The sequence below is a fragment of the Camelus bactrianus genome, chromosome 1 (assembly GCF_048773025.1).
Source record: "Camelus bactrianus isolate YW-2024 breed Bactrian camel chromosome 1, ASM4877302v1, whole genome shotgun sequence".
NCBI classification, from domain to species: domain Eukaryota; kingdom Metazoa; phylum Chordata; class Mammalia; order Artiodactyla; family Camelidae; genus Camelus; species Camelus bactrianus.
In genome coordinates, this window is record NC_133539.1 from 10,047,067 (window position 1) to 10,060,532 (window position 13,466).

The following is a 13,466-nucleotide window of genomic DNA, read 5'->3' on the forward strand; positions in this document are numbered from 1 at the left end:
ATACAACCGGAGAATAATTATTTACGCATTTACTAAATTGATATTTATCAGTTGTTTTCTTTTTTCTTTTCAACTTTTCTATTTAAATTGGACGTCTTCATTTTATTCTCCTTGTTAACACTGAAAGGGAGAATATGCTTTCCTTTTAAAGCATAGGCATTGGAGTTTAAGTATCGCTACAAGAAATCTACAAACAGGACCTCGTCGGTGGTTCCCAGATTAGTTCAGGTCTCAGCCAGATGCTTATTCAGTCAGTTCTGTTGTGTACCGCTGCCCTCTACCGGGTGGTTGACTTCTGCAGTCCCTATTTGGAAAAGCACAGAATTTTCTTGCATTTTCACCTTCCCTTGAACTTTTGTAGTTCAACCAATATCTATTTAACACCTAATCTGTACACATGTAGGTAGGCCCATCGCACCTAAAAAACAGGTTTCTCAAGCCTGCAAAGGGATTCCATTTATACTTTGTTAGACTATTGTCTTCTATCATAAGAATCATAATGAATACTTCTATGGCCATCATTTGTGTTTCTTTTTAGCCAGTATTTTCAAGATTTAAAATTAACTCAGAAAAATATTTCAGCAAAAGTGAATGTAGGCTTCATGTACTTCATTAACTTTTCAAATAGACATTTCAATAATTATGTCAAAGTATGACTATCTTCAATGTATGAGTTCCTTACTCAGAAGTCAATGTTTCCTAAAGTATTAACCTATCAATTGTATGATTAAAACTATCAGACTTAGTTATGTGTATGTTACCTTGCCTGATTTTCAAATTAAAATAACTTTTTATCTTTAGTTATTTCACTTATAATTAAATCTAGAGTAAACTTTATTACTAGTTTCAGTGCAAAAAGTATATTTTAATGTGTCTGAATACATTGTGTTACCTTTTTCTAAGAAAAATGCTTCCTTGTTCTTACATTAAAAAGAGAACCAGTTTGAAGAATTAATTTTTTTGTCAGATGAATATAAAATATATTTTCTCTCTCTCTCTCCTCTTTAAACAATTCTTTCGTAAGTGAGATTATATACTAAAGACGATGAGCCAGCTGAAAAATTACAACTACTACCACATAAACATGATATCATCACCCTGCTTGGTGTTGGAGGCCATTGGGTAACAACAGAAGAAAACTTGCAGGTATTATCAGAAACAATAAAGCATTACTATTACACCAAAGGGATGTAATTAACAAAGAATAATACCTAAGTATTTTTTTTTAACAAAGTTACTGAGATTGAACCCAGGATCTTGTGCATGCTAATCTTGTGCATGCTAAGCGTGTGCTCTACCACTGAGCTAAACCCCCTCCCTCCTGCCTAAGTCTTTTGAGGCAAGTCTTTTATGGCTAAATTAGTATAAATTCTGAATTATATCCTATTTTTAAAGAAAGGTAAAAAAAATTTTTTTCACTTTTTAGCTACATGTTGAATAAACTGTTGAAAGTCCTAGCAAAGGAATTTGTTTAACTCTTATTTAGTGGTTTGGAAGTAGTGACTTCTGAATTTTTTAATAGTATTTTTAATAAGAACTTTTTCCTTAATAACAAACACTCCTGTTGACATATACTTAACAAAATATTTCTATATAAAATTATGACAATTTCTAGTTATTAAAAATGGAGTTTACAACAAACGTGTTTGTATATACATTGTCTTCCAAAGTTACATTTCTCAACAAAATTTAAATATTTTTATTGTGGCTGATCATAACTCTCATATACCAGTCTTCATCGATTTTTCAACATCCTCTCGAAGATGACTGGTGAGTAGCAGCCAGAAATCACATGTGTGCTTGCACGTGTGCCAGCTCCCACTTCATCACCTCTAGATTGGTCTTGCATTTGACCTTGCTGTCTCATCATTTTGAACAATGAATTAGAAAAGAAAAACATTATAGTATACATACTGTTATTAAAGTTTGTGTGCTGATTATTTGGGTATTATTTAATTTGTATAGAAGTTTTTCTGGCTGAAGATACCAATCAACCTTCTGCTGTTAAACTCACAGTAACTGATCAGTCTTTGTACATTCTATCCAAGCTGGATCCTCCAGACAGCCATTGCCTTTTCCTCAAGGGAGCGACGGTGGCTTTCCTTAATGATGAAGTTTGGAATTTGTCAAATGTACAACAGGGAAAGTATCTTTATATCCTTTTTTTCCTACTGCCTTGAATTTCTGGCTTGAAATTTACCTTGTACTCTCATCATTAAGTTATTTAATAATGATAATAGTAACTATAATAATAACAGCAGCTAACTTTCACTGAATATGCCAAACAGTGTTCCAGGTGCTTTTTAGATATTAATTTATTTAAACATTAAAACAGCCCTGTGAAGTTTAAGTACTGTTATTATCCCTATGTCACAGGTGAAGAAACTGAAGCATAGAAAGGTTAATACATGCCCAAGGATGCAGCTAGCTAGTGGCAGGATAGGAATCAGACCCAGGCAGCCTCGCTTGTTCTGAGTAAGAGATAAACTATAGGGTACATGGAAGATTTTGCTTCATTTTTAACTGGCATTATAGAAATTATTGGTCACATCCTTACTCTTATGATGGTGCCATTGTGCAAAACAGTTCAAAATATTTGTCTAAATTAAAGAGTTTGTGGGGTGTTTTTAAGAATATCAGTGCTAGGAAATCATCATCAAATGAAGATGGGTTTGATTTTTTAAAAATGGAGGTCATTCAGTGACAAATCTAGTTCTTTTGTTTTGTCAAATGTGTGCTGTTATATTTGTGTAATAATGTATCAAGTCTGGTTTCCTCTAGGAGCAATAGCAGACTTAATTCAGAGATTTCAAATAGTAGTATTTAATTTAGTATACTGCACATGTTGAGTTTTGAAGAGTGCATTTCAAAACCAGAACATCCCCTTAACATAGTGAATGTATGTGTGTAAAGTATTTCTGATTAAATATTTTCCTATTAGATTTGGAAAATTAATTTCTAACTTCCTAAAGGAATTATTTAAATTTCAGTTTTAAATAATGAAATGTCCAATAACATTGTAATAATAAAGAATACTATGGGATGTCAATGATAGAGAATACCATGTATTAAAAGTAACATTATTTACCATGTTTTGAATTTTACATGTCGGAAGGTAGGCTGGCTGCTTTGCCTGTGTTACTTAATTCTCTCAGTCACTCTCTCAGCCCCCACCATGAGATTTTAACCTATTTGACAAAACCATGGACCATGTTGAAACATGACATGTTCTTGTGAAATGTTAAATTTTCAAAAATCAGAAATTAACATTTTATATAATACACTTAGACATACTGTTGGTAATTTCATTAACAGAAGTAGGAAGAATTTGTAGTACGTGAATAAATGAATCAGTATTCTTTAGGTCCTAAACATCTTTCAAGTAGCTCATATTTGTATTTTCTAATTTACATTTTCTAAAGTTTTGAATTCTAAAATCCTAAATCAGACTTTAGTTCTCACTTGTGCAAACCCCCCTCAATTGCATGACGCATGACTCAGTTTCTGTTTGTGATATAACAGAGATCTTTCAATTGTGTGATTATACACCGTAAATAATTCTTCTGTATTAGCAATTATATAGGCTCAATTCTAATATTATAGTATCAATCAAATGACTAGATTTTCAAATTTTACACTTTTTTGATTCTCTTATTGGCATATATTACACACACACAGATTGTTAACTTTCCTGCACGCATATATTATCAGCTGGTTTAATAAATAAATGTGCACTCAAAGTAAGAGATGTAAATGCTGAAATTGTTTTTAACTAAAAATACCATTTGTACTGCTAAAATGAAGCCCAGACGCCATTATACTGCTGTCCATTTGGGACAACACTAGTCATTACTGAGGACAGGCATTAGGCTTGCTTCTTTCATCACGTGTGCTTAGTTTAGGCTCTGCTATGTCACCACCTCTCTCAAATCAGTTCCCCCGTTTCCCTGTCTTAGAGGTAAACCTGAAACCTTACAGAATTTCTGTTTTTCAAAAAGTGACTTGCCTAGTATCTTCTGCTTATCAAATGGTTTTATTTACTCCTCTCTCGTTCATGTTGCCACCTTAACAATCATTCCAGCTACGTATCTTAAAAGACGTGATGGAGAAGTTATCAACTGGTGTTTTTAGGTATGCTAAATGACCAAATCATTGTCTTGTTTATTTTTCTCTTCTCAAGGAGATAGGATGGGCATTTCCACTTTTGTTTCAGCTTTCTCAGTACACCTGTTGCCTCTATATTTTGTTATTTTGTTTAGATAAATAGCGGCTCTTTAATATTTCTCAAAGTGTGTCTTGTGACACACCAGTAAGTATTCCCTAAGATAGAAGTGGTTCGTGAGTTAATTCTTTATTCCATTCCATACAATGCCTCACCCTTTGCTTATCCTCATCACCCCTTCCAAAGCAACTTTAAATAACCCACAGCTTGAGAAGAGGGAGAAGTACAATTTTTTTTTTTTCCAGTTGGATCTGTTTATCAAAAAAGATGAGTGGATAAAATAGGTGTTTTTCCCCCTTCAAAATTTAACCACTTTTTATGGTGGAAATATTAATGGGCAAGTTTGTTTAAGTTGATAAGAGTTGAACTATAGCAATTGTCCACTACCATCCTATGTGCTCTATTCGTCTTTAACTAGGTCTCACATCTCTAATAATTTCATTTTTCCTCAGACCTCAGTTGGATGAGCCCATTCCACTATATGAAGCTAAAGTTTCTATGGAAGTTGTTCAGAAAAATCAAGGAAGAAAGAAGCAAGTTGTTCAACTTTAATTTTGTTCTTTCTCAGACCTCAGTTGGATGAACCTATTCCAGTATTTGAAGCCAGAGTTCCCTTGGAAATTGTTAAGAAAAGTCGAGGAAGACAAAAGCAAGTTTTTACATTTTTAAGCATGTTTTCCTGCTGAAACAAGATGCTCAGAGTTATTGGAAGTATTTGAAAAGTACTTGAAAAATTTGAAAAAAAATCAAACTAAAGGTCAAGACAATTCTATAACATCTAAAGGGAATATTCAGATGCCTTTTTAGTTATTGTTTTTATATATTTGCCTCTGTTATAAAATTCTTTCCACGAAGGAAACTGCTTTGAGCAGAAGCCACGCTACTCTATCGATAAAGCTGGAGTCTCTTGCTATGCCAAATAACGGTATTTTGTATCAACTCCATTCTCAACCTACGCCTTTGCTGTTGTAATTTAATCATTTGAATATATTTGCAAGTCCAAAGGATTTAGCCCATAGAAACCTAAATTGTTTTTCAAATATTCATTCACTCCAGGGATTCCTCCGGATCCAACAGGAGCATCACAGTAACTCGCACGTGGCTGCTGCAGTATTTGCGTGGAAGGCTTGCCTGGCGATGCTTGGGAAGCGGGGCGGGAGGCTGTCCCTGCATAGCCAGCGTGCTGATTTCCTATCAGGGTTCTCTGTTTTAGGGGTATGGGGAGGAGGCCCAGGCCGCTCTCTGCAGCTCTGGACTTTGCCACTGCCCTCTGGAAGTTTATGCAAGCAGAAGCTCAAGTGTGATGTTTCCTTTCACCTTGGCGCCCTGCCCCGGGCTCATCACACCCTGCTGCGGATTTAAATAGCGGTCAGCTACTCTGGTGCCCTGGACCGCCTGCTTCCCAGCCAGTTAGTTCCCAGTGACCCGACTACAGCCATGGGCACGGCTGGAGAGGCAAGGAAGGGTCCCAGGAAACGCCGGGCACTGGCGCGCCCGCGGCCTCAGAGGAGTGCGGCCGGGGGCGGGGCCTCGCGGGGCGCCCTAGGGCGCAAGCGCTGAGAGACGCCTCGGGGGCGGGGCCACGCCAGGGGCGGGGCTGGCGTGCGCGGGAAGCGCCTGCGGGGCAAGCGGACGGCCCCTCGGTCTCCGCCGCGCGTCATGGCGCTCTCCGTGCCCGGCTACTCGCCCAGTTTCAAAAGACCGCCAGAGACCTTGCGGCTCCGACGGAAAAGGGGCCGGAGCCTTGGGGTTGCCTCCTCGCCCGAGGAGCGGCCTGAGCCGACGACCCGCCGCGCCGCGCTGGCGGCCGGGCTGCCCCTCCGCCCTTTCCCGGCGGCGGGCAGGGGCGGCGGTGGCCCGGCCGCGGCCCGGCGGAACCCCTTCGCCCGCCTGGACAACCGGCCGCGGGCCGCCGCCGAGCCTCCGGACGGGCCGCCCCGCGGCCAGCGGGAGGCGCCGGGCTCGGTGAGTGTCTTTGTGCCCGGGAGCCGAGGGGCTCTTGTGGTTCGTGGGTCCACTGGGCTGTGCAGTGGGGATGGCAAGTTCTCACGTTCCAGGAGGGAAATGGGCGCGAAGTTGAAGCCGCCCACGGCGCCGGGGATCCCTGAGTTCCGGGGGTGGCTGCTCCGAGAGGTCGGGCTGGCGTGAATGTGCCCCGTGAGCTGCCGCCGGACGCGCGGGGCTGGCCGGGCGTCGGCGGGTCCTGAGGAAAAGACCCGCGGTCTGGCCCGGGGACTTTGGGCTCCAGCCCTCTGGTGTGGCATTCGAGATTGGTGGGAAGATTGCTCGACTACTGGCAGCCCATGGTTTGCTGGGAAGATTACAAGACCCACTTCCCTGCGTGCTTCATTGCTTCCCTTCTCACGCGCTCAAAATTGGAAGGATGCTGAGGATTCGTGGGGTCAGAATTTGCTAGTATTTGTCTTAGCCAAAACCTTCTGGGTCTTTTGAATTGAGATTATTGATTATTGAATTATTGTTAGCTGCACACATCACCTGCCGTTCCCCCCCCCCCCCCCCATTTTGATAGCAAAGTCCAGACACAAAAATGTAGTGAAACACTCTGATGTCCCAATTTGGGCTCGTGTGAATTCCTGCACTTGGCATTTACTGAGAAACTTGTATGCCAGTGCGTCCCTGTGTTTAAAGCAAACTCCAGTGTCATTTATAATGTAAATGGACCTTTGTTTTTAACCTCAGTTTTTAGATTCTAATCAAGAAAATGATTTACTATGGGAAGAGAAGTTTCCTGAAAGAACAGCTATTACTGAACTACTCCAGGTAATACTTTTTAAGTGTCATTAGAATGTATATTTTTATAAATTCGTGCTTCTCAGAAGCATTTTACTTGGAAAATAGTTTCACAGAGTCCTGAGTGATAAAGGATTTGGTATGTTGTAGTAATGTTTATAATGTGTATAATGTTTATAATTTAGCGCTGCTAAAATGGGTGTAGATGTGGGTTTTCCTTCCACCCCCAAAATTTCTGATACTCTTCTGTGGGTGGTGACAACTCCAGCTTGTCACTCAGAGCCAACCCCTCCAGGCTTAGCTGCTTTTTGAACTTAATCCTTCACTGAATCTTCAAATCCCCAGATGATCTCCACAAGTTTTGTCCTATCACTGAACCTCACTACCACCACCGCCACACACAGAGCATACTCTTCTTGGTTCCATCCCTCAGCTACTTCTTTGGTGATAGTTCAAGAAAAGCGTAGTTTGTCCTAATGCGAGCAGGGTCTTCCTTCCATGCAAATAAATGGCCTTCATGGGTTCTGTTGGAATTCCCCTTCCCTGTTACTTTTTTATAATGTCATCCAAAAGAATCCTTGTAATGGAGAGAAGACTGAATTGAAAGAACAGCAAAATAGTTTGGGAGGAAGTTTTGAGATCAGTATATGCTTCTTAAATATGACCTTTAAGAGCCCAACTTAAGTTACCTACAAGAACAGCTTAGCCCTGGGTCCAGAGTTTTAGAGGCTTAAAGGGTACTCTTCAAAAAAAAAATACTTGGAAGATTTGTGCTTTAGTAGTATCAGTAGTAGATTTTTTTTTAATTATCATGAAAATAGTGTATCTCTTATAACTAAACTGTATAGAACCATAATAAACTAAAAAGTGAAAACTGCCCTTCACCACCCCCACCCCCAACAACAATTTACACTTTCCAGAGATAATCACTGTGAAGTTTAGTGTAGCTCTTTCCAGACTTTTTCCACAGTGGGTGTATATTTTCAATGTTATTTATTATACAATTGATGGCATTTTGAAATTTCAGTGATCATGAGTGTTAATTGATGAATTCTGTATATTGAAGGGTTTTTTTCTTGGTACTCTACTAATTTTTGTGTTCTTTGTTTCCTAAAAGACTCCTCACGTATCAGTCTCCGAACCTGATATTCCGTCCTCAGAAAGTACTGAGTTACCTGTGGACTGGAGTATTAAAACTCGACTCCTTTTCACCTCTTCTCAGCCCTTTACCTGGGCAGATCATCTGAAAGCACAGGAAGAGGCTCAAGGTGTCATCCAGCATTGTAGGGCAACAGAAGTTACTTTGCCTCAAAGTATACAGGTAATTCTCAAAGTAAATAGCTATGTTTTAAGCTAACAAATTAAGTGTAAAATGTACTTCTCTGCAGAATATCAGAGATAGTTCCATTAAGTTTTTCTTCTGACATTTAAAACACAGAAAGTTGGGAAAATTTTTAATTTCCCAAATGATACTTTCATACTTTTTAAAATCAGATTCAGTAACTACTCATTAAATTTAGAGAGCTATCCTGAGAATAAGTCAGTGTTGCATGGAGGAATTGTTTAAACTAATCATTCTTTTCTAAGGCTTTTTGAGAAAGAAAATGTAAGGAAAAGAAATGAAAAGCAGTTGAGTAGGATTGCCAAGGCAGATTGGTTATTTTACTGATTTTTTTCACGTAATATATACTCTGTTTTTTAAATGCACTAATTCTTGCCATTAGGGTGATGGTCTGTTTTAAATTCAGTAGAGTTAATAATGAGTTCTGGAATGATTTTAGAGAAATGTAATTGCATTACTTTCAAGGAGCTCATCAACTCAAACCAGGTTATAAGAGATTACCTAAAAGAGGCCTGTCTTTTTCGACAAATAGATCTGGATGATTTGTGATTCACATCATTTTTACTGGCTACTTTTGGAACCGTTTGTGAGGGAAGGAGGTTGAACATAGTGTTTCCTACACATGCATCCCCACACACACCCCTGCTCTCGTGGTAGAGATAGTTACTGTTCTCAAGGGTGGTAGAGACAGGCGAATGTTCCCATCTGTGTCTGAGTGTTCCTTCTAATATGTGGTTTAACAGATTGTAATTGCTGGCAGATAAGGTTTTCCTAAACAATAATAAACTACATTTTAGCCCCTGTAACAGTTACTAACACTTTCCTATAGGAAGCAGTAAAGATTCTGAGAATGTGTTTAGTATATTCAGTGTCTTTTTAATTAAATTCTCTACTTTTAATGGGGCAAAAACTGTCCAACGTTTTGTCTGGATTTTAGGATCCCAAACTCTGCACTGAGCTCCGTTGTGCCTTCCAGCAGAGCCTTATCTATTGGCTCCACCCTGCCTTTTCTTGGCTACCACTGTTCCCTCGTATTGGAGCGGACAGAAGAATGGCTGGAAAGACAAACCCATGGTCGAATGATGAAACCCTGCAACACAATTTAATGAGTGACTGGTAAGATTAGTAAAAACTTGTACAACCCAGTAGCGAATTTTCATTTTAGCAGTATTCTCACCTTATTTTATGATGTGGAAATGTAAAGTGGTAGAAGGATTTCTATGTCCTTCTGAATTATTTAAACTGTTAATAACCAAGATTTAAACTGTTTACTTTTTTAGCTCTTATTCACTCTTTATGCAGTTGTGGAATATATATGTGTTCGATAAGTATATAGAGACATAATTTTTTTAACATACAGAAAACCTCTTTATTGAAGAATAACTTAATGTACACAGACTCTTCTAAGTGTACAATTAAATGCCTTTTAGTAAATTTATATCGTTGTACAACCATTGCTAAGTTTTAGATCGTTTACCTCATCCCAGAAAGTTTTCTCATGCCCATTTGCATTAATTCCTGATCCCACTCCTAGCCCCAAATGACCACTGATTTATTTCTGTATCAGTAGATTTGCCTTTTCTAGACATTGTATATAAATGTAGTGTTCTGAGTTCTTTCCCTTAGAATAATGGTTTTGAAGCTCATCCATATGGTGTCATGTATAATTAGGTTTCTTTTTATTGCTGAATAGTATTCTACTTCAGCATTACTTTCTAATTTTTTTTTTTGTATATATATTTTTTTATTGAAGTATAGTTAGTTTACAATGTTTTCTCAATTTTTGGTGAACAGCATAATGCTTTAGTCATACATGAATGTACATGTATTTGTTTTCTTACTCTTTTTCACCGTAAGTTACTATAAGATATTGAATATAGTTCCCTGTGCTATATATACAGTATAAACTTGTTTATCTATTTTAGAGACATAATCTTAAATGTTACTTCTTATCAGTGGCTGCTTTCTTTCTCATCAGTAGAAGCTGCTTATTAAAAGTCAGCAACCACTTATTAAGTAAGTTTTGTTGAAAGAAAAAATGGCTAGTGTTTAAATGGTGAACACTATTTATTTAGAAGTCATCAATGAGTCCCATGACCAATTTCAGTTCTTTAAAAAGCCAGGTTGTGTGTCATGGCAAAAATTCAAACCATTATCTGTAATATTTGTGTTTTAAATCAGGTGAGTATCAAATTAAACTATACAAGATTAAATAGTAGGTGTTGAGTTAAGTGTTTAATGGTACCTAAAGAAAAATTTTTTGCTTCATAGGTCTGTGAGCTTTACTTCTCTATATAATCTGCTGAAGACAAGACTTTGCCCCTTTTTCTACGTTTGTACCTATCAGTTTACTGTCCTGTTCCGTGCAGCAGGATTAGCTGGAAATGATGTAATCACAGCTCTCGTATCTCCTACGACCAGAGGTATAAGAGAAGCTATGAAAAACGAAGGTAAAACTACAGGTTTAAGTGAGAATACCACACCATACAGTAAAGTTTCCTTAAAAGCTAAAATTTGAACTGTCTTTTGAATTCTCTTTTACCAGTTTTATCTAATTAATTACTTTATTTCTTCATTTTTTATTTTTCTCCAGCATGTAATTAAGCAGTCCACTGCACATGGCTTTATGTTAGTGGTGTTCCCTTCTCTGATCTCTAAACATATATTGAACTGAAAAGTCTCAATCTGGATATGTTCTGTAGAAATTCTTTTGCAGTACAAATTAACCTACCACCTTTTAATCATGATTTTAAGGCTGGGTCAACCCATTAGTGGATCATGAAATCTATGTAGTGGGCTTATTCAGCACAGTTTAAAATAAATGAAATAGAGTAGAATATAGTTGATGGAGGAGTACCAGATGTAGTGAGAGTACGTGTTGTTTCCTGAACCTTTTGTTTCAAGGATGTGTGTGTTGTGAGCTGCTGTCAAAAAAGCTTGAAAAGTACTGTCTTAACCGTTCAAGTGTAAAACCTCATTTTCGGATATCATACTCTACAAGTTGGGCACACCTATTGAATTCTTTTAGATTATATCAAAGAAAACTCAGTTACATTTTTCTTTTCTCATGTAGGTATTGAATTTTCTCTGCCTTTAATAAAAGAAAATTGCCATGAGAAGAAGAAAGCATCTGAAACAAGCTTGGGACATGAGTATGTGATTAAGAGAACCTTTCACATCATGTGGTGACTTAGGGGTTCAGTGCAATAGTTTTATAGAGGAAACAGCGTTATGAAATGGGAACCGTAACTGACTGTAGCAATTTCCTAGGGAGCAAGCAGTCAGCGATGAGGATGAAGAAGAAAGTTTTTCCTGGCTAGAGGAGATGGGTGTGCAAGATAGAATCAAAAAACCAGACGTACTTTCTATCAAGTTGTATCCTTTCATTTGCTGTTAACTGGAATTGATTTTCATTGAATTAAGTTAGTGGCAGTTTTTTTTGACTATAATCTTAAATTATCTTTAAGATCCTATTAAAACTGATTCTCCATCATGACACTAAAAAAAAATCCTTAAACAAAAAAGAAAAAAGCCCTAAGGACCAATAAACCCTAAATTATTTAACTTTTTTTAAGTGAAAATGTTCCATTTTGGTTAAATGTAGGGAGGGAATAGAACATATTTTTGACTAGAAAAGAAATTAGTTTTTTTAGGTATCAATTTCTAGCAAATTTAGACAGTCAAAGGAAATCATTTTGATTTAAATAGATGCCTTATAATTGCAGTGAAGAGGATTAGCTAGAGCAGTTCCAGTTTGGAATGGGGAAAATGGTTTCAGGTGATTCAGGATCAAGATAACTGCTTTTCCTATTGGCATGGGATTTGCATTTGCAATTTCCTTGATTGTCATCTTCAGGCGTAAAGAAAAACACGAAATACAAATGGATCACAGACCTGAGTCTGTTGTGTTGGTAAAGGGATTGAACACCTTTACATTGCTAAATTTTTTGATCAACTCTAAGAGTTTAATTGCTACCTCAGGTCCACAGGCAGGACTTCCACCAACTCTCCTGTCCCCAGTAGCTTTCCGGGGTGCCACAATGCAAATGCTTAAGGTAATAAAAAGAAAACAAAGGAAATTCTACACTAATATCTAGCTTTTAAAGTCATACTTTTTGTTTTGATAGGATAAATTCTTTATGTGTTTTTAATAACTCCTAATATCTACATGGTACAAATTGTTTTTTGCTTTCCTCCCAGTAAAAAAATTCCTTGGTATAAAGTTCTATCAGAGCAATTAAATGAAAATATATTAATTATATGAAATGTTATACTTGAATTATTGCCGTAAGAAAAAGTTGTTTAATCTCATTTTGTCTCATTTCTTAACCAGTAAATGAACAGAGCCAAGAATGTTACGTAAAATTACAGGATGTCTCAAAAACTGGATCATGGATAAGTGAAAAGAATAACTATATATCCAAATTATTGAAAAAATTACACATGTAAATAAAAAATGTATACTGAATATAGTAGTAACACAATTGAATTTTTAGTTTCCCAATATTCTGTATTGAAACTATACTCATAAGTCAGAAAGAATACCATATTAAGAAACTGTTCTCTAGAATTAATACTTAAATTGACAATCTCATAATTTGGAGAAGAGGATTCTGGAAGCTGAGAATTACTTAACATTTTTTACTGGTGTAACATTCTTTTGACGGCTTATGAACTACTTTTGTTTCATAACTATTAGAGAAGAAAACCCAGATGAGAGAAGTTATGGAACACATTTTAGCTAGGGACAAAATCTTGAAAGATGGTGACCATGATTTTCTTTAAATTTTTTTGAAGGCACGCAGTGTAAATGTGAAGACACAAGCTCTTTCTGGATACAAAGATCAATTTAGTTTGGAAATTACAGGTCCTGTCATGCCTCATTCTCTACATTCCATGACCATGCTCCTCAGATCTTCACAGAGTGGGTCATTTTCTGCAGGACTGTATACACACGAGCCAACTGCTGTGTTTAATATCTGCCCACCAATGGATGAAGTACTAGATAAGGTGAGACTGCTGTGAGCAGATCGTCTGCCGTTTCCTCAAGCTGGATGGAGGAAATAAGCGATTTATAAGCCAAAATGGGGCGTTTCAAGTTATTAAACTGTACTACTTACTATTATCACTAGTTACTAAGAGGAAGGGATA

At 37.5% G+C, this 13,466-nt stretch overlaps 2 protein-coding genes across 10 annotated transcripts in view; both read left to right on the forward strand.

The window, feature by feature from the left end:
• Positions 1–5,264, forward strand: part of CRYZL1 (crystallin zeta like 1) — a 29,717-nt gene extending 24,453 nt beyond the window's left edge. For 5 of the 6 annotated variants that reach the window (XM_010956547.3, XM_010956550.3, XM_010956549.3 and 2 more), the window contains 4 exons: positions 1,025–1,146; positions 2,049–2,154; positions 4,086–4,131; positions 4,675–5,264. In XM_010956547.3, coding sequence (XP_010954849.2) covers positions 1,025–1,146; positions 2,049–2,154; positions 4,086–4,131; positions 4,675–4,774 — 374 coding nt within the window. In that variant the 3' untranslated portion in view covers positions 4,775–5,264. Of the gene's footprint in view, positions 1–1,024; positions 1,147–2,048; positions 2,155–4,081; positions 4,132–4,674 lie in introns of all 6 variants that reach the window. The other variant, XM_045517812.2, reaches the window with a different exon arrangement.
• Positions 5,265–5,416: 152 nt separating this feature from the next.
• Positions 5,417–13,466, forward strand: part of DONSON (DNA replication fork stabilization factor DONSON) — a 37,675-nt gene continuing 29,625 nt past the window's right edge. For 3 of the 4 annotated variants that reach the window (XM_074360332.1, XM_074360335.1, XM_074360328.1), the window contains exons 1-9: positions 5,417–6,187; positions 6,923–7,003; positions 8,091–8,294; positions 9,253–9,431; positions 10,587–10,765; positions 11,389–11,467; positions 11,586–11,690; positions 12,172–12,370; positions 13,113–13,325. In XM_074360332.1, the coding sequence (XP_074216433.1) occupies positions 5,882–6,187; positions 6,923–7,003; positions 8,091–8,294; positions 9,253–9,431; positions 10,587–10,765; positions 11,389–11,467; positions 11,586–11,690; positions 12,172–12,370; positions 13,113–13,325 (1,545 nt within the window). In that variant the 5' untranslated portion in view covers positions 5,417–5,881. The remainder of the gene's footprint in view (positions 6,188–6,922; positions 7,004–8,090; positions 8,295–9,252; positions 9,432–10,586; positions 10,766–11,388; positions 11,468–11,585; positions 11,691–12,171; positions 12,371–13,112; positions 13,326–13,466) is intronic. The other variant, XM_074360336.1, reaches the window with a different exon arrangement.